The following is an 18,250-nucleotide window of genomic DNA, read 5'->3' as shown; positions in this document are numbered from 1 at the left end:
ACTGACTTCTAAAATGGAGAGCAGTGAGGCCAGGGCTGGAATGGTGTTTATATTTTTTTGGAGTCAACGACAGTCTTGCTGCTGAATTTCATACTATCTCCAAAGATGTCAAAAGAGATTGGAGGAGACTTGGGTATAGGGAGTTACAGTTATCCAGATGCAATAAAGTTTTGGACTTTTTCCTATCTTTAGCTATCTTCGACAACAGAACAGATTTGTTTGTCAAAGGAAAGTTTAGAGTCAAGAATAACACGTGTGTCTTGAATGAGAATTAATAATATGTGGTGACCTAATTTGCTTTCAAAGAAGCTGCTAAATTTGGAAAGACCAAAGATGATAACTTCAGTTTTTCCACTGTTTAACTAAAGGAAGTCTTAGTCATCCTCATCCACTCATTAGTATCTTGACAGTGGGGTCTTGGGAGGTTCTAGCGAATCCTGAGATTTTAAGGGGAGATACAGCTTTAAGTCATTAGCACAGAAATGAAAGTAAATGATAAATTGACTAATTCTAATATAGCAATTTTCTACTCTATTTGAGGACTCAGAATACTTTATACCTACCTCTTTTACCCATCTATACAAGTACTCTTTTCTACACCTTAGTGCTTTCTTTTTAACATTCACACATACTCATCGGAGAGAAACTTAGGGACCTGGCAGTAGAGTAGCTAGGAATCAAAGCACTAACCATCCCATTAGTAGGCAACCTGCGGTACTTCTCCCTAATTTTAATAGATGATATTATATCTCTTAATAATATTATACGGAAAAAGATACAAAAAGGAGAGGAGTGGTTCCAGGATGGACCCCTGAGGGACACTACAAGAAAAAAAGAGCACAGGGTGAAGAAAACTGATGAACAGACACAGAAAAACTTATCCTTATGCCCTTAAGACCAACCAGTGTGATCAGTCAGTTCAACCAGACAAATGAAAACTGTTCCATTTGATGGCATCTTAGTTTGCACAGAATTAGTGTTGATTTCACTGAAATCAACACTATATATGTGTGACAGGCCTGGTTTCCTGTCCAAATTCAGCTCAAGTGGAACTCTTTTTGACACAAAAAGAAGTCTTCAGGAATTCCATTTGCAGGTAATATATGTGTAAATGTATGTGCCTACAGAGCTACTGAAAGCAGAATTAGGTTTGCAACTAAAACCAACAGGCCTTTTAAAATAATGCGTTTTTATAGCTGAATTAAACACGGAGTTGTTTAGCCTCAGTATCGAAAAACACATTTGACTTGCTAAAAGAACCTCATGAAACAGCAGCTGGGGGTGCAAATTGTGTGGTTGCTGTAGTTATGCTGCTCAGGCAGTGTGCAGGCTGCAGCCTTGGACTTAACTTTGAGTTCACAATCACTTCCTGTGTAAGACGGTAGTTATAAATTTAAGGAAGCTGATGTCAAAGACTGTTGGGAACTTGTGCAACACTTATTACTGCTAAGGAAATGAGAGCCTCTGACATCAAGGGTACACTTTTCTTCACAGCATTGCAGCTTTTTATAGTTTTACTGAATAAATGTTTTTGAAATCATATTTTCTTTTAACCATTTTTTCTATGTATACCACCTCATTAATTCGTATTGTTTTGAAGATGATCAAATGTTTACTTGTCTATGTGTCAAAAAAGGCAATCATGTTTGCAAGGTTTTTCTTTTTTCATCTCAATAGCAAGCCATGAAATTTTGCCCATAATATTTAAAACGATAAAACTTCATTAACTGTAAAATTGAATCTGCTGCATGAAACGACATATTGGCAGTGTAGTGTATAAGAAGCTTCATCTCACTGTGGCTCAGATGGCCACAAAATGAAATCTCACTTTTTCATATCTGCAATTTCATCAAGTGGTGAGCTCAAACAAACCATTAAACCCTGCAGGGTTAAGCACAAAGGAAGTGATACTGTTTCACACACATTTTAGTTGTCATGCCACGAATGTGGGATTCTCAGGAGGAACTTGCAGCACACGCATTGTGTGTTTCTTGCTGTAATGTTCTCCTTTTTAACATTCTGTTTGTTTTATGTGGATTTACGCATTATTTAACCTAATATATAAATATATAAGATTTCCTGTCAACACATGTGTGTGCAAGTGCAGTCAACCCTTTTCTATTTAGAGCAGGAACCCAAATGCCTTGCAGAGAAATTGCACTCAGCATGGTGTGGATGCCCTGATATATAGTTTTTACACATGATCTTTCAGCTGTAGGCATGAAGCAAGGTTTTATGCATATATGCATCGAAATAGAGTATATAAGGCAAAAACAGACTTTGTACAATTCTAAGGAGCTTAAAAGTCAATATTTGTTATGATCACTGTTAACCCTGAACTTAGGACTGTGTAATACTGCAGATTTCAATATTGATCTTATACCAAGCAGAGGTCCAGTATTGCCAATACCAATACCATTACTTTTAACTTATAAAGACAGCTTATGTGTGTCATGATTTCTGAAACAAATCATCATCAATTTGCCAAATTCTGGACACATTTTAATAACCACTAAATCACTGAGAACTCCATAATAATTCACAATAAAACAGACCTTTCTTGCTTTTTTAAGAGTCCTGGAATGTAAATATGCCTGTCTCTAAAGCACTTTGGGCCACCTGCGGTGGTTTTAAAGTGCTATATAACATAAATTGACCAGAAAAGCAACACAAAAAGCAGGGATAGCTCAGTAGGTAGAGTGGTTGCCCCATAATCAGAAGGTCAGGGCTTCGAATCCACTGAACGGCTACCCTGAGGTACCCCTGAGCAAGGTACCGTCCCCACACACTGCTCCCTTGTGTGCCTGCTTAGTGGCGGTCCACTGCTTCACTGAGTGAATGGGTCAAATGCAGAAGAGTAATTTCCCCATGGGGATCAGTATACATTATTATTAAGATGTTCAGAACTTGTTCATGTTTGAGATATGTTTTTTCATTTCCAATAAAACAATAAAGCTTTACTGCTCTTCTCAGTGCCTCCGAGTCACATAACCGCAGCACAACCAAACATAGTAGTGCAATATTGATATTTGGATCAATCAGCCCATCAGTACCTGAGCTCTGTTAGGCAGCTTTCCTTTCCTGTGTACATGTATACAACTTGGCCAAGTCTACATTTAGTCTTACTTACAGTTTCCATACATACATTTATATTCTTAAAATACAGATGTCCATATTTATATTCCTAGATTTTACATGGTACATTCTTTAGACTGTACATTTGAACATTTTATTTTCCACTGCCTGTGACAAAGTACTTTTATTTCATTTAAAATGATTTGATTGTTTTTTTCTTAATTTTTGCTGCTCTTAACTTTATACTGTCCACTTTCTGCCATGACCAAGTAAATTCTCCACTTTTGGGACTAATAAAGGTTTGTATGTATTCTAAACATTTGACTCATCAAAGTAGCCACCTTTGGCAGATATAACAGCTGAACACACCAGTGGCATTCTTTCTATAATAGAAATCAAATATTCTTCAGAAAGTTCTTCCCATATCTGTTGCAGAAGTTCCCATTAATGTGCAGCATTTGTAGGTTGCTTTGCTTTCACTCTTCTGTCCAGTTCATCCCAAACCAGCTCGATGGGGTTTATGTCTGGAGACTGTGCTGGCCACTCCTTGTCTTCAACCTTACCATCTTGTTCTTTTTTCCTGAGATAGTTCTGGCATAACTTGGACTTATGTTTTGGGTCATTATCTTGCTGTAGGATGAACCCCTGACCAACTAGGCGCTTACCAGAGAGTGTTGCATGGTGCTGCAGAATGCTGTGGTAGCCATTTTGGTTCAGGATGCATCTCACTCTGTACAATTCACCAACCCTGGATCCAGCCAAACAACCGCAGACGATCACACTTCCTCCTCCATGTTTGAGACTTGATGCAACACACTGTGGAATCATCCTTTCGTCTATTCGACAGCGTACAAAAATCCTGCGTGATGAACCGAAGATTTCAAATTTTGATTCATCAGTCCAGTCGTCTTCATTAGTCCAGTGGCAGTGTTTCATGGCCCAGAAAAGCATCTTCGTCTTATTCTTAGCAATGGCTTTCTTGCGGCAACTCGTCCTGTCAAACCTGCAGCTCGAAGTTTTCTCTTCACAGTTGAAGCTGAAACTTGCTTACTTTGACCACTATTAAGCTGTGCTTGAAGCTTGAATTCTATTGTTAGTTGCCTATTTCTTGACATTTTTTAGCAACACACTACTTTCTGCAGTACAATACTGTTCAACTGATGTTCACAAGGATGGTAGTACCACAGTGTGTTCCAACACTGCTTTTATGCAGAGGGGGTGAGTAATCCAGAAAAGTTGGAACACCTGTAGGAATTAGTAGCACCAGCTTTCAAGGCTTGATCAACCTCCACTGCTACAGAACAGCTTAAAATTGTTAACCCATTTTGTGCTCCCTGAAAAGGCCTTTTTTATAACTCTGAAATGTACATTATTTTTCAGTTTTAGCTAACCTTACATAACCTTTTGTTTTTCACCTCTGGCAGTCCACTTACCTTTATACCATTTCAAGTTATTAATTGGACTTGAATGACCTGAACTGCAATAAATAACTAGAAACACTGGGGTGTTCTAAAACTTTTGGCCAGTAGTGTTTTAATGCATTGGCAGTGTGTTTGGGATCACTGTCATGCTGAAAAATTAAGATTTGACAATCAGATGCTTTTCAGATGGAATTACATAGTGAATCAAAATCTGACATTAAGTTTCTGCATTCATAATTCTGCCAATTCTAACAAGATCCCCGACACCACTGGCTAAAATAGACCAAACCATAACAGGGCCACCACCATGTTTTACAGATGTTTACAGATATGGACACTCACTGCTGGATTATGCTGAATACTTGAACCAAAAATTGGAAATTTGGTGTCATCACTCCATCAGACCTATTGCCGTCTGTAATTTGGCAGATCTTATCCTTTTCTCCTGTATCATGGCCATAGAATAGCATTTTTTTGGAAATCACCTCGTTGCAAAGTTTAAGATTAGTTCTTTGCCATGTTGCCTGGTGGTTGGATGCAAGGAGTAGACTGAGAGGACAAATAAAATAAAATAAAAAGCAGCTAATGTCCAAAGTAAAACTTTGCAAGACATTAGGGAAGTCTGGAGAACTATTGGCTAGCTCATTGGTAGCAAAATATAAAGATAAGAGGGGAAGCTTTAGACTTTTGCACAGTACTGTAAAAGGGCAACAAACGAGGATCTCTACAAAAGAAATCTTTTTTTTTTTAATTTTATTTCCAACACTTGAAATAAAAATGTCCAACACTCATTAAAATACAGCTAGCTCAGGTTTCGTTAGGTGATACAACAGAAAGTTACAAAAAAGTAACAGCAGCAGTTTCCTTTTGTCTTAACTCCAAACATCACTCATCACAATAACGTCTCAGATAAATTTATGGATACATTCAGTCTATTTGGCCTTCTTAAATTTGCCTGGTGTGGCTCCAGTTTTCTGCTTTTTCTTTGCTGATCCTTTAATCTCAGGTTCCTGACAAAGACAAAAGAAAGCAGTATAGAAAGTGTCAGGACTAAGAAAAGAAACGAGTCTTTACACCAGCAGTTTCCTGTTTTTATAACGAGATCTAAATTAAATATGTCAGTCAAACACTTCTGCCTGCTTTTTATAGTTACAAGAGAACTAGAAAGAATTTTAGACACAGAAAAACAAACAAAAAAAGAAAAGAAAAAAAGAACACACACTCAGTACCATAGTTTTCTGACATGTACCTTTCGCTTGGACGACAGAGACCCAGTGACAGTGAAGAAAGAGTCCAAACGTCCCTGCGTGCTGCCCTGTCTGCTCTTCACAATCTTCTTACAGCCGTTACGGATCCTGTCCTCACTGCACACACATACACAAAATAAATAAAAGCTACACTTATTTAACAGGCAAAAAAATGTATAAACCTGCAAGATGAACACACTGTAGATCAAATATCTTTTTCTTTTTTTAAAGGAGTGGAGGCATCAGGCAGGAGGAAAAGAGGAGAAGCACAGAGGAGATTCATAGATGTAGTGAAGGAGGACATGCAGAGGGTTTGTCTGACAGGAGGACGATAGTATTGGATGGAGGCAGATGATCAACCATTGAATGCAAAAGATGCCAGAAACACTTCATGTACAGAGACAACAGTGCCACCTAGTGGTCAAACATTAAACAAAAAGTGTGTGTAGTCAAAGTCACAGCAACAACAGATCATCTCAGTAAAACTAAGTAAATAGGTAAAGCAGAAGATAAGAATGAGTCAATATTTAGTTCACCTGAACTGTTTCTCTTCACACATGAATTGGATCAGTCCTTCCTCATCCGGCTCGTTCCACTTCAGCTCCACTGTAGAACAATCCACCACTTCTGGCTTCAAAAACAAACCCCTGGCTTCTTTGTACAGCCAGTCTTCTGGAGCAGGGTGCTTCTGCATAAAGACAAGCATTGTGCACGCACACAGAATCAGAACCAGCACCTCGCTCAGCTGACCTGCACTACAGACTACAGCAACCTTTAACTTACATTGGAATCAATGTTCTCTAGAATCTCTTCGATGCTGCCGTGTTGTTTGATGAGGTCGATTGCTCTCTTTGGACCGATCCCCTTGATAGTGCCGCAGTAGTCACAGCCCAACAGAATACAAAGGTCAATGAACTGGGATGGAGTACGGAAAGGAGGAAATAGCAAGAAATACTGAGATTAATGTTGTGTTTAAAGCTCCACAGCACAAACATCTGATAGCCAGGAGAGTACCACCACATATCTTTGAACAAACAGCACAGCATGCTGACATGCACCAGGCGATAGTTGTGTCATCATGAGAGAAGCACGGGAAGTGCTTCAAATTTAAAGAAAAACTTATTTATATAAACCTTTGTTCAAGTCAAGAAAAAAAATGTACCTGTTCATTGGTCAGGCTGATGTCCTGCAGGATGCGATTGAAGTGGAACTCTTGAATAGGAAGTTTCCTGAAACAATAATGAACAGCTTATAGTTAATGACTACTATTTATGCTGCTGTAGTGGCTATCAAACTACCAAATCCTAAAACCTCGAAACTTGGTTCAAATTTATGAATTGTAAGCGTGAACTTATTCATTTGAACCATCTCATATACACATATATTCATATGGTAAACATAAATCTGATGTAGAATTAAGGTAACAGCTTTAAGTCATTTCCACTCTGCTAATATCTCTGTCAAAGGCGATGCCGGTTCATACTTTGCTTCACTGGCCGTGAGATGTCTGAGAAGGATGTTTGTCCCAAAGGTCAGCCCGTCCATATCCTCTGTTGCCGTGGCAAACACCTTCCCTGCTTTAACCAGAGCAGCACAGCTGGCCTCAGCTTCACATGGAGCCTTTAAGGAAATGATAAAAAAAATTAAATAAAATTACATCTAACAGAATGATACACACAATCTGTCTTAATGCAACTACCTCAAACTGCACTGCAGAATCCCAATTCATGTATATTTTTAAGCTTTAGGCATAATTTCATTACATTTCTGTCTTTCTCTGTGAATGACCCCAGCTGGACTGTATATCTGTAACTTGGTAAGGATAAGAGGATAAGAAGCCTGTTATATTGTAAGAACACCAAAACACAAATCATTCATGGGAGGGATGTCTCCAAACTGTGTAATAACTGTGGAAATATTCTTGATGCCACAAGAATTTGTAGAAATAGAAGTTTCACCTCAATGTAAGGCACTCCCATCAGGCTCAGGAGCTTCTTACACTCATCATTATGCTGCTTAGTGACTTTAACCAGACGCTTAGTGAACTTGTCAATGTTCTCTTGCTCCCCTGGTTTGAGAGAGAAAACAATCCTATTAGATTTTCATGCCCAAAGCAAAACATGTTCACAGACATTCCCATAATACTTATGTTATATTCTGAGTTTAAAAAAAAAGTCTTTACCAATTTCTTGGGCCTGGGCAAGCATCTTCTCAGCTTCGGCTCTCCTCTCCCCTCTTTTCTCAAGCTAGAAGATGAAGACATGATCAGAATAAGAGAGAGCTGTCAGTATGAAACACAGTATGTAAGGAGTTGCTGACATAAATGAGTGACAAAAATCCACTGCACTGAAAACATATGTTTCCGTTTGCAGATGGGTGAGGAGCAGAGGAAATCCTTACTCACCTCTGCTGACTTGAGCTGTGGGGGCTTGCCGTCAAACACATACACAGGTTTGATTCCATGTTCCAACATGCGGATGGTGCGGTAGAACATTCCCATTAGGTGGCTTGAAGAAAAGAGTAAATGCAAAAATCATTCCTGTGTGTTCAGACCTGAGCTACAAATCACTGAGCTCCAGAGGAACTACTGCATCTACGAAGGATCTACAATTAGGTCTTCATATTCAATTTTAAATGTTTATTGTTGCAGCAGTACCTTGTTGTCTCTCCATCTTCATTCTGTAGAACGTTACCATCCTGTCGCACAGCAATCAGAAACTGGTAGATGCACATAGAGGCATCAATAGCAATTTTCCTGCCTACAGAAGGTGAAAAGAGGTGCTTGTTCAACAATGACATAAAGATTAGCATTCCATCATGCATCATACAGACTGTATGTTGTAACAAACTGAGGGTAGACCGACACTCATGCATCACTTATGTATAAGGAGTGTATTCTGGAACAGTTACCAAAGTAGTTCTTTATGTCTTGCTCTTTAATGGCACCAGGGGCCTGGTCAGCAATTAGCTTGGCAAGTCCGTGTATTCCCATTGTGTCAGAAAATCTGAGAAAAAAAAGAGAGAGAGTGAAGCTCTTGGATTAACATGCTGTGACATTTCCATCCCAACTACATTTCACAAAGGCCCCTATCACTGGTACAGGTCGGGTCTGCAGAAGCTTGAGAAAACAAAGAGGTCACAGTACAAATTGTTTACAAATATGAAGCTTTTTTTTAACGGAGGCTTCGTGTCAATTAAAAGACGAGCTCCGCGTCATTTGTTATCTCTCAGTAATGTGTGTGCCAGGTTTGTGAATTCAGAATGATCTTTAAATCGACGGGTTCATGTAAGCAAACTGGAGAGCAGAAATGTGTCCTGGCTTTGATCTACTAGTGTGCACCAGCTGACCTCAATGAAAATGCCACAGGATGTAGCCATCTATTATCAAAGCTAGCTTTCAGGTTATATAATGTTAACATTTACAACGGACTCACCAATTTAGTAAAACACCTCAGCTCGTGCAGCTACTCCACGTCCTAGAGCGCGAGGACCTGTGACTGTTTCGCGGGAAATCAAATAGCAGGCATTTTCTATCAATCTATCGAGCGCCGCACTTCCAGGTACTCCGAAAAACCGTGCATCGATAGTGCAGGGTTTATTAATCAGGCCTGAGTTCCGACACGGAAGACCCGCGAAGGCACTGATTGGTTATTTACCGTTGAAGGAAATCCGGTTTATAGGAAAAAGGGGGAAAAATAACACCGTCGAAAGCCGCGAACTGCTACCTTTTAGTTCATAATTTCCAGTGGCGTTAAAGACCGTAAATACTCCACGTTTATTTTACATTGCTTGTGAGTGAAATTTGTCACCGGCTGGGATTAACCGGTAACATTTCAGGTGTATTCTTGTTTCTCCGCCCACTCCGGAAAACTCAGCCGAGTCGTCGTTATTTTTATTTTGTAAGGTGACGTGGAGTCGGAGCTCTTCTTCTTCTTCCACCCTGGCCCATGTGTTAATAAAAGTACTCAGTGTACCCGGATATGAACGTAGTGATATTACGTTTACACAAAGTATCAAGAATTTCCAAGATGCTCGGCTGTAAGGCTGAATCTTCACACTGAGCTCCACTGTAGCGGAGAAGAGAGCAGCCTACTGGGGCCTGAAGTCCAAGGAAGCCGGCGGACAGACAGATTTTGTTGGATCTGGAGCATCGGGACTGACGACGGAGAGAACGGTAGATCGACTGTGTTGATTTCGTTGTTGTAGTGTTTTTTTTTTAGCGAGCATGTGCTTATTTGGAGTAAAACAGCGTTGATGTGGATGAATCGCTTGCCTTACTTAAAATAAGGAGGCCCCCTTTGATTATAGGCATGCTGCTGTCCACAGAAACAGGACAGAGCTTGTAGTGTTGCGACCTTGCTCTTACTGCTTACTGCAGTTGTTGTATATACTATTACTTATCTCACTATGTGAGGCATTTCTGCCTGTTTGCTGCTATTATTCATTCAACTGATTTAACTCTTTTGGCTTGAGTCTTTCTAAATACTTTATGGGCTTCTTATGTAGTCCTGTAATCAGTAAAAAGTTCAGATGCGCATAGAGCTGTGATGCTACTCTTTAGTTCGTCACAGGGGACGATCAAAAAGTGATCTGGCTTATGTCAAAGGCATTGCAACTTTACCACTCAGACCAAATTTGCATTGCTGTGAAATTCAACACTAATGCCACATCAGCAGTAACTTTAGGTCGCCCTTCTGAAGTTCTCCTTCTATCACTTGCATAAAAAATGTGAGGATTGTGGTTTTTCAGGAAATGTACTTGATAAGGAACACATTTGTGTGCTTTGTAGAGTATGCAAATGAAAGGGGAGGGGTGGCATTGTATCATAATGCGTCACCATTCCAACACAAACTTAATACATGTTCATATGCAAGTTAAGCATACCATGAACACTAATGTTTGTCTAATATACTTTGAAATTGAAAGCAACTCTGAAACTGTCGCTCTGAGCAATGTTACTTATTCTCTGCTCTTGTAAACTCCTATCAGACAGAAACTGACGGTGCTTATTTGATTCCAAACCCTCTTTTGGGCTGATGAAACTGATGAAATGCATTGCAATTCACTGTGGTTACACAGCATCTGTGTTTGAGCCAGTTTCATCATTTTCTGCTGTGTTTGTTGAAGCATCGCAGGAATGACGTTGCACAAAATTGTGCAGTTCTACCTCTCTGCGTTAAGATAATTACATGCCACATTTGAAGTGCACAAAAGTGAGAGACAGGCTAGCTTAAAATGAACCTGAACTGATAAGCTGTCGTGTTTTCAACAGGGGTCATGTGTCGTGGAACAGGACGTACGTCAGGTGGCTGTCAGAGGATGATGGTGCTGCACTCTGTCTTGATCCTGTTCTTGTTCTTAGGCTGGGCCCTTGGCTACAAGATTGGAGACAATGTGACTCTTTATGTCAACAAAGTGGGCCCTTATCATAACCCCCAGGAGACATATCACTATTACACATTGCCTGTTTGCAGGCCGGAGAAGGTCAGTGTTAGTTCTGTGTCACTGCGTGGTGTTGGTCTGTTGTAACAAAACAGAGGAACTGGAGACATGTAGATGAGAGTGTAATGATAATATCTAAATCTCAGGGCTTACATCTCCAGTTCCTGTGAACATATTTTTATCTCAGAGTACAAAGAAAAGACTTTACTATGTTATATTTTATACCATATCTGTTTTTTTCTACGTGAGGATGTGATATTGAGGTGAAGTGTTACTCCCAACCAAAAAATCTGGAAACACATATTAATTCACGTTGAGTAAAGAAGTGTATTTTTTATAGAAAGATCATGGCATTTTCTTGTAAAAATGTGATAAAAAAAATGACATCTTGAAACATAAGAGTAATACTAATAATAATTTTGTGTAACTGATTTGCTGTTAGGAATTCACGCATTCCACCAAAACACAAGCTTTTTCTTTAAGTTGATAGTTTATTTAGAGGCTCACAGGTTTAAGGGAAAAGTCATTATTGGAAGTTTGATTGTGTTGGTAGCAGTGTAGCCTGCATTTTCAAAGGCAGCAGTAACATTGTATTGATTTTTATTTAGCTGGCAGTTTTAAAATAACTGCTCTCAGAATTATGATCAACTAATCTGGTACTTTTTTTTAAACATCCTGTATATTAAATGCTAATACTTCTTTCATCAGGTGCATCATAAGTCTCTGAGCCTGGGAGAAGTGCTGGATGGTGACAGAATGGCTGAGTCTTTATATCACATCCGCTTCAAAAAGAACTTGGACAAAACAATTCTCTGCCAGCTCACTCTTTCAGAAAAACAGGTATTTACACAAGTAAATTTGTAATAGCTAACATGCTTAACATCAGAAAACTGGTTGGTAATAAACTGCAAACACTGAAAGCTTTGACCAGCACCGCTTACAAATGAAACAAAAATGCTATTCTACTCCTCAACTGGAGTTTCCCACACAGAAAACTGAAAAAGGTGACCTCTAGTGGCAACATGGGGTATTAACCCAAAAATGTCTCCTACAACCAAGGTATGCAAAAGAGCATCTCTGGACATATAAAATGACAGTAGAGTGGATGGGCTACAGCACCTGTCAGGACAGCAGAGGCTACAGTTCACACAGGCTCACCAAAGACTGGAGAAATGTTTCCTGGTCTGATGAGTCAGAACTGGCTGACCACCTCCGTGTACCATCTTCTGCTTCAAGGAGGTTAACAAACCATGTCACAAAGCTTAAATAAACTTAACCTGGTTTCTTGAACATGGCATTGACTCTGCTCAAAATCTCTGAGGAATGTTTCCTGGACCTTGTTTAATGGAAATCAAGACAATTCTCAAAGTGGCCAGAAATTATGTGCAAACAGATTTCCTTTTTAGATCTGCTGGTCTGTAGCAGTTATTTTTTCTTTTCCTGGATAAGATAATAAAACTAAAACTTTTGGGGTTTTTTTGCATTTTATGGAAGTCTTTCATCCTTTGTTACCTTGGATACATGTATCCGTATCAGGCTCTAATCCCTCTTGATATTTGCTGTTACACCTGTACTTTGTTGTATGTTGAACCTCGGAGTCTATAAAATAGCAGTTTCACATAATAAACATCTGTACAACTTTAGCACAGCTGTTTCATTATGTGAGGCCACAACCTTGTTCTAATAAAAAAAGAGGGACAATACATATTAATGAATATTTTAACAAATGTAAATGTGCCAGATTATAGCCCTAGGCTAATTTCCATCTGTAGACTCTCTGCCAGGTTGATGCTACATACAAGTTAATAGCAACATACAGAGACACTAGTTCTAGACCATGTATATCGACAAGGACAAAAAACAGGGATCCCATCATATTAGAACAAACAATGACAACAACTACTGCTTAAAATATGTCATCTGTTAACTGTTGGTGCTTGTTTTTTTTTCCTTGGTAGGTGGACGAGCTTCGTGAGGCCATTGAGGAGCTGTACTACTTTGAATTTGTCCTGGACGATATTCCAATTTGGGGTTTTGTAGGATACATAGAGGAGAGTGGTTTCCTGCCTCACAGCCACAAGGTAGAAACTACAGAAATGTTTTATTGATATGCTAAGCTTTTGATAAACCAAACTAAGCATCATTCCTCTTACTTCTAAACTCCTCCTGCCTCTTTTCTGTTCTATCAGGTGGGTTTGTGGACTCACCTGGATTTCAACATTGAGTACAACGGCGACTATGTGATCTTCGCCAATGTCTCAGTAAAAGACGTTAAGCCTGTTCCCTTAGAGGAGGGGGCAGGTGCAGCAGTGGGGGGTGTCGGAGTAGGTGGAGGCAGCCTGACGGTGACCCATACCTACAGCGTGCACTGGTTTGAATCATCTCTGCCCTATTCCCGGAGAGCCGAGCGTCTCAGAGACTACTCCTTCTTCCCCAAAACACTGGAGATCCACTGGCTGTCCATCATTAACTCACTGGTGCTGGTGGTGCTGCTTCTTGGCTTCGTCATAATCATTCTCATGAGAGTCCTTAAGAATGACTTTGCTAGGTGAGCAAGTGACGCAAAGACAGTGAATAATGCATTACTTGAATATAAAAGACAAAACAAAATGTCAGGTCTCTGTGTCCCTTTAATGTGACCTGTATTACCTGCAAGACCTGTAAATATAGCAGAGACTTTTCTTGCTCTCGTTTTGGTTCTCCCAGTCATAAAAATACTTTGCTTTCACATTCAGGTACAATGTGGAAGAGGAGGGTGGCTGCGATGATCTGGACCAAGGAGACAATGGTTGGAAAATCATCCATACTGATGTATTTAGGTTTCCTCCTTTCAAAAGCTTGCTCTGTGCTGTGCTGGGAGTTGGGGCTCAGTTCCTTACCCTTGCCACAGGTGAGTATTGACTCTCAAATTCACAAACACAATGAAACACTGGCCTGTTAAATCCCAGTGAGGTGTCTTGTTTTTTTGTTCCCTTTGAAAATTGAGCATTCTGGTTTTCTGAGCACCTCTATCCCATAACAACAGTCTTTGTCCCAAGCATTAGAGTAAAAGGGAAAACCTGAAACTTGTATATACATACAGGACATATGATAATCACCTAAATATGTCCTTTGTTTGCTTTAGCGATAATCCTCATGGCATTGCTGGGAATGTTCAATGTGCACCGCCATGGCGCCATCAATTCAGCATCCATCGTCCTGTATGCTCTGACCAGCTGTGTGTCAGGCTACGTCTCGTGCAGTTTCTACACACAGATCAACGGCCAGCGCTGGGTGTGGAACATCATCCTCACATCATCTCTCTTCTCCGGTATGTGAAAATGGAAGCGACCCGGCATTTAAAAGCACATGTTCACGTGTCAGTTTCTCATCAAAGGCTGCACGGTTGGTGTTCATGTTTTTCGGCCTCCTGGATAAGGAAGGACGAGTTAATGAAATTAGCGTAACGTCAGGTGTGTACTTTCAGCTCTAAACATAATCTACAGCATTTTCCTGAAACCATTTTTCAAATTAATTGTGAATTTATTCATGAATATATTAAGATAGCAGATTGGATTGTTTGTATTTCTGATGTTTAAAACAACCTCTAAGAAAGCTGGGAGGGGTGTTAATAAAATCCTACATTATTGGCATTCATTTTTCTTTACTAGAAAACGTAGTTCATTATATTTAACTGAAGTCATAACATCCACAGCGTATCTTTTATCAAGTAGCAACACTGTTGAAATGCGAAACAGTTAACTGCCGCACTCAAACCTCATGTTGACCATTTACAAAGGAGCTGGCAGGTTAAAGACTTAATGTCTGATTTAGTTGTCAGATATTTCCATTCTCATATCTACACTTGGATGTGGTCAATTTCCATGTGCTTTTTTTAACTTTTGCAAAATTGGTTTAAACAATCAATATAATTGATTTTGATAGTTGTTAATTTAAAAAGTATTTTGCGGGATGATGGTGATGGTATACACCATGTGGGCACAGATGGTCTCACCAGCTGATCTCTGGTTTGTTTCCCAGTTGTGCTGAATGCCATTAACCTACTCTTTGTCACAGTTTTTCATAACTATGTTATTAAATATAGGCTTAAAAACCCTCAAAGTAAATAAAAGGTACTTAGTTGTAATAGTTCAATGTACAATCCACCCAGTAAATAATTTATTCATGAATCTGTGTTCACTTTGCAGTATTTTGTTCACGTTCCTTATGACATAATGCTTTCTAGCAACCCTCAAAGGAAACATTACATGGATTATTAGATGCTTCTCTTTTATTAACTTGATTATTCATCCCTCCAGCTCCACTGTTCTTCACGTGGAGTGTAGTGAACTCTGTCCACTGGTGGAGCGGCTCTACTCAGGCTCTGCCCGCCACCACCGTGCTCCTGCTTCTGGGCGCTTGGTTGCTGGTGGGCTTCCCGCTAACAATCATTGGTGGCATTGTGGGAAAGAACCGAGCTGGCAGCTTCCAGGCACCGTGCCGCACCCGTAACATCCCCAGACAGATCCCGACTCAGCCCTGGTACAAACATACGATTGTGCACATGGCCATCGGCGGCTTCCTTCCCTTCAGGTGAGCTGACCTCAGGTGTTTAGTCAAGGGGAGATTTGTAGAAGTGTAGTCATAGATCAGAGATTAGAAAAGGTGACAATAAAACACTTTATGGTTTTACTCACAAGTAATTAACATCAGACTTGTGAACTGTTAAAGGGAAACCTATCATCCAGAGCCCTAGGAAGATAATAGGCAGTTATTGCAAAAGTGAATTTTTTTTGTTTGTTTTTTTTAATTGTCATCTCATTTGCATTCACATGTTTTATAGATCACTGCTCACTATTCACTAATGTTTCCTGTAATTAAAACTAAACAGGAAAATATCCAGGAACTGTTGTACTTAATTCTTTTTTTCTTTCTTTTTTTTAATGCATCATTTACATAAGTATACATCGAAGCTGAATTTAGATTGATTGTCTTCCGTAAAATAAACTATTAGAATTACTCCCTCTCATTTTTGGATTTTTAACACCGTTTTCCATCCAATCTTTCCCTAAGTGCCATCTCAGTGGAGTTGTACTACATCTTTGCCACTGTTTGGGGAAGAGAGCACTACACGCTGTACGGTATCCTGCTGTGTGTCTTCGCCATTCTCCTGTCTGTGGGCGCCTGCATCTCTGTGGCACTGACCTACTTCCTGCTGTCTGGCGAAGACTACCAATGGTGGTGGAGGAGTGTGCTGAGCACGGGATCCACCGGCATCTTCATCTTTGTCTACTCTGTTTTCTACTATAGGAACCGGTCCTCTATGAGCGGCCTGGTGCAAAGCACTGAGTTCTTTGGGTACTCCCTGCTCACAGCGATGGTCTTCTCCCTGATGCTGGGCAGCGTGTCCTTCTGGTCCTCATTGGCATTTATTCGCTACATCTACCGTAGCCTCAAGATGGACTAGAAATTCAATTTGAAACACGCAACTTAAAACAGACATTTCCACATAGCACACAAAGACAATCTTCATTCTCCTCTTTTGTTTTTTCACTCATACACACCTGTTGCATTAAAGTGAGGAGAAACAGGGGCCTTTTCCTTGATTTAAAAGGGGTTAATAGTTAAACTTGGACAGCGTGCTGGATTGGTGAAAGCTCAGATGAGTTTGGGGCTGGAATCGCATAGATTTATGATTAATGGGGATATTTCAACAAAGGGATGATTGCTTCCCATCAGGGATAAATGGGTAAATTGTCGGATTTGCTACGTGAGTGAATGGATTTTTTTCAGACTGCAGCATCTGATTCCCGCTTCATGGTCCATCACAGTTATGCTGGAGCTATATGTCCTAAATTTCCCACAATATACTTTTCCTACTGAGACCAGCAGAATGGTACTGTAGTTTTGGTTATTGTGCAAGAGCTATTAATAAACGCATTGTTTTGCACTGGCCTGTTTGAGCTCCACATGGCCTTGCAGCGGATAAGAAGAATGATGCCTTTTAGATTGAAGTTGGTGGTGAAGGGGGCAATATTGTAATTGTATTCTGTGGTCTCCATTGACTGATTTTGGTTCTGATGTAAATATAGTCTTTACAGTAAAACTCTTTTTAATACAATACTGCCAGTGTTCTGGGTTTTTCCCTCTTCAGTCTTGTTTTGTCACGACTGTTGAGTAGAACTTTCTTCATACTCACACCAGATCCTAAGAAATGCCATATAACCTCAAAATCTATAGTGCTATGTAAAAGTCTCATGCAACCTGATTTCTTTTAGAAAAATGGGAAATGGTTGCAGCAATGTTTTGAAAAGTGCAAATGTACATGGAACTGAGCAGTCTTCTAATTTCTTTAAGAAGTCTTCAGGAATAGTTCTCCAGGCTTCTCGAACGACATTCAAAGCTCTTTCTTGGATTTTGGTTGCCTTGTGTTTAGTTTTCTGTCAAGATGATCCTACACCTATCCACAACTGATAATTCCATTTTATCACAACAGTTTCCTCAAGACTTTTTATACTGTAGGAGGCCTACGTTAAAAGAGAAAACCCCTAATAATCAGACACCTATGAACAAGTACTTGGTGACTGCGGGAAGAGCAAAACTATTCTTTAAGAGGACGAAATGTTTGGCAGAACTAGATTCAGAGAGGAGTAACCATCTGCCATAACTGGTTTGGCTTAGAGGAGGATGACGGGACAAAAGACACATGGCGAGTGAAGAAGAAACACTCATCACAAGAAGCCAGGCCAATTGCAGGATCAATCCTACCTTAGGATTGAGGCCCGATTATCATTATCACCTGATTTAGCCCTAACTATATGCTTTATCAAAAAGGAACATGTTTAGCCCCATATTAAGAGTAGAGAGAGTGTCTGTTTCCCAAAACATAACTGGGAGCTGGTTACAGAGAAGAGGGGCATGCAAGCTGAAGACTCTGCCCCCCTTTCTACTTTTAAATTTCCTAGTAAGTACACAAGTAAGCCAGGAGTCTGAGAGCGAAGTGCTCTAATAGGGTGAGATGGTACTATGAGGAGTTTAAGATAAGACTGGGCCTGAATAATCAAGGTTTTCTTTGTTTAGAGATTT

General features: G+C 39.9%; 2 protein-coding genes across 2 annotated transcripts; one reads left to right on the top strand and one right to left on the bottom strand.

The window, feature by feature from the left end:
* Positions 1-5,279: 5,279 nt before the first annotated feature.
* fen1 (flap structure-specific endonuclease 1) lies at positions 5,280-9,266 on the bottom strand. The gene is made up of 12 exons (XM_063483741.1): positions 9,178-9,266; positions 8,654-8,748; positions 8,400-8,502; positions 8,148-8,250; positions 7,926-7,989; positions 7,702-7,811; positions 7,227-7,363; positions 6,906-6,972; positions 6,527-6,658; positions 6,280-6,431; positions 5,746-5,860; positions 5,280-5,506 (listed from the first exon to the last, which is right to left on the bottom strand). The coding sequence occupies exons 2-12, from the start codon at positions 8,733-8,735 to the stop codon at positions 5,429-5,431; spliced, it is 1,143 nt and encodes a 380-aa protein (XP_063339811.1). The 5' UTR covers positions 8,736-8,748; positions 9,178-9,266; the 3' UTR covers positions 5,280-5,428.
* Positions 9,267-9,404: 138 nt separating this feature from the next.
* Positions 9,405-17,261, top strand: tm9sf1 (transmembrane 9 superfamily member 1). The gene is made up of 9 exons (XM_063483409.1): positions 9,405-9,917; positions 11,016-11,227; positions 11,894-12,025; positions 13,144-13,266; positions 13,375-13,733; positions 13,921-14,075; positions 14,310-14,495; positions 15,484-15,757; positions 16,238-17,261. Exons 2-9 carry the CDS (start codon positions 11,021-11,023, stop codon positions 16,629-16,631), a joined length of 1,830 nt encoding a protein of 609 aa, XP_063339479.1. The 5' UTR covers positions 9,405-9,917; positions 11,016-11,020; the 3' UTR covers positions 16,632-17,261.
* The last annotated feature ends 989 nt before the right edge of the window (positions 17,262-18,250 follow it).

The sequence above is a fragment of the Pelmatolapia mariae genome, linkage group LG9 (genome assembly GCF_036321145.2).
Source record: "Pelmatolapia mariae isolate MD_Pm_ZW linkage group LG9, Pm_UMD_F_2, whole genome shotgun sequence".
NCBI classification, from domain to species: Eukaryota; Metazoa; Chordata; class Actinopteri; order Cichliformes; family Cichlidae; genus Pelmatolapia; species Pelmatolapia mariae.
The sequence above is the reverse complement of the archived record's forward strand: the minus strand, read 5'-3'. Positions and strand labels throughout refer to the sequence as shown.

What these genes read in the sequence shown, in the direction of transcription:
- fen1 (XM_063483741.1), bottom strand. Translation starts at nt 8,735, where the DNA reads ATGGGAATACACGGACTTGCCAAGCTAATTGCTGACCAGGCCCCTGGT. An exon ending in GAAGATGGAGAGACAACAAG is followed by an intron (nt 8,251 to 8,399) that starts GTACTGCTGCAA and finishes CTTTTCTTCAAG; the next exon opens with CCACCTAATGGGAATGTTCT. An exon ending in CTCTGTCGTCCAAGCGAAAG is followed by an intron (nt 5,507 to 5,745) that starts GTACATGTCAGA and finishes TGTCTTTGTCAG; the next exon opens with GAACCTGAGATTAAAGGATC.
- tm9sf1 (XM_063483409.1), top strand. Translation starts at nt 11,021, where the DNA reads ATGTGTCGTGGAACAGGACGTACGTCAGGTGGCTGTCAGAGGATGATG. An exon ending in CTTAAGAATGACTTTGCTAG is followed by an intron (nt 13,734 to 13,920) that starts GTGAGCAAGTGA and finishes TTTCACATTCAG; the next exon opens with GTACAATGTGGAAGAGGAGG. An exon ending in GTTCCTTACCCTTGCCACAG is followed by an intron (nt 14,076 to 14,309) that starts GTGAGTATTGAC and finishes TGTTTGCTTTAG; the next exon opens with CGATAATCCTCATGGCATTG.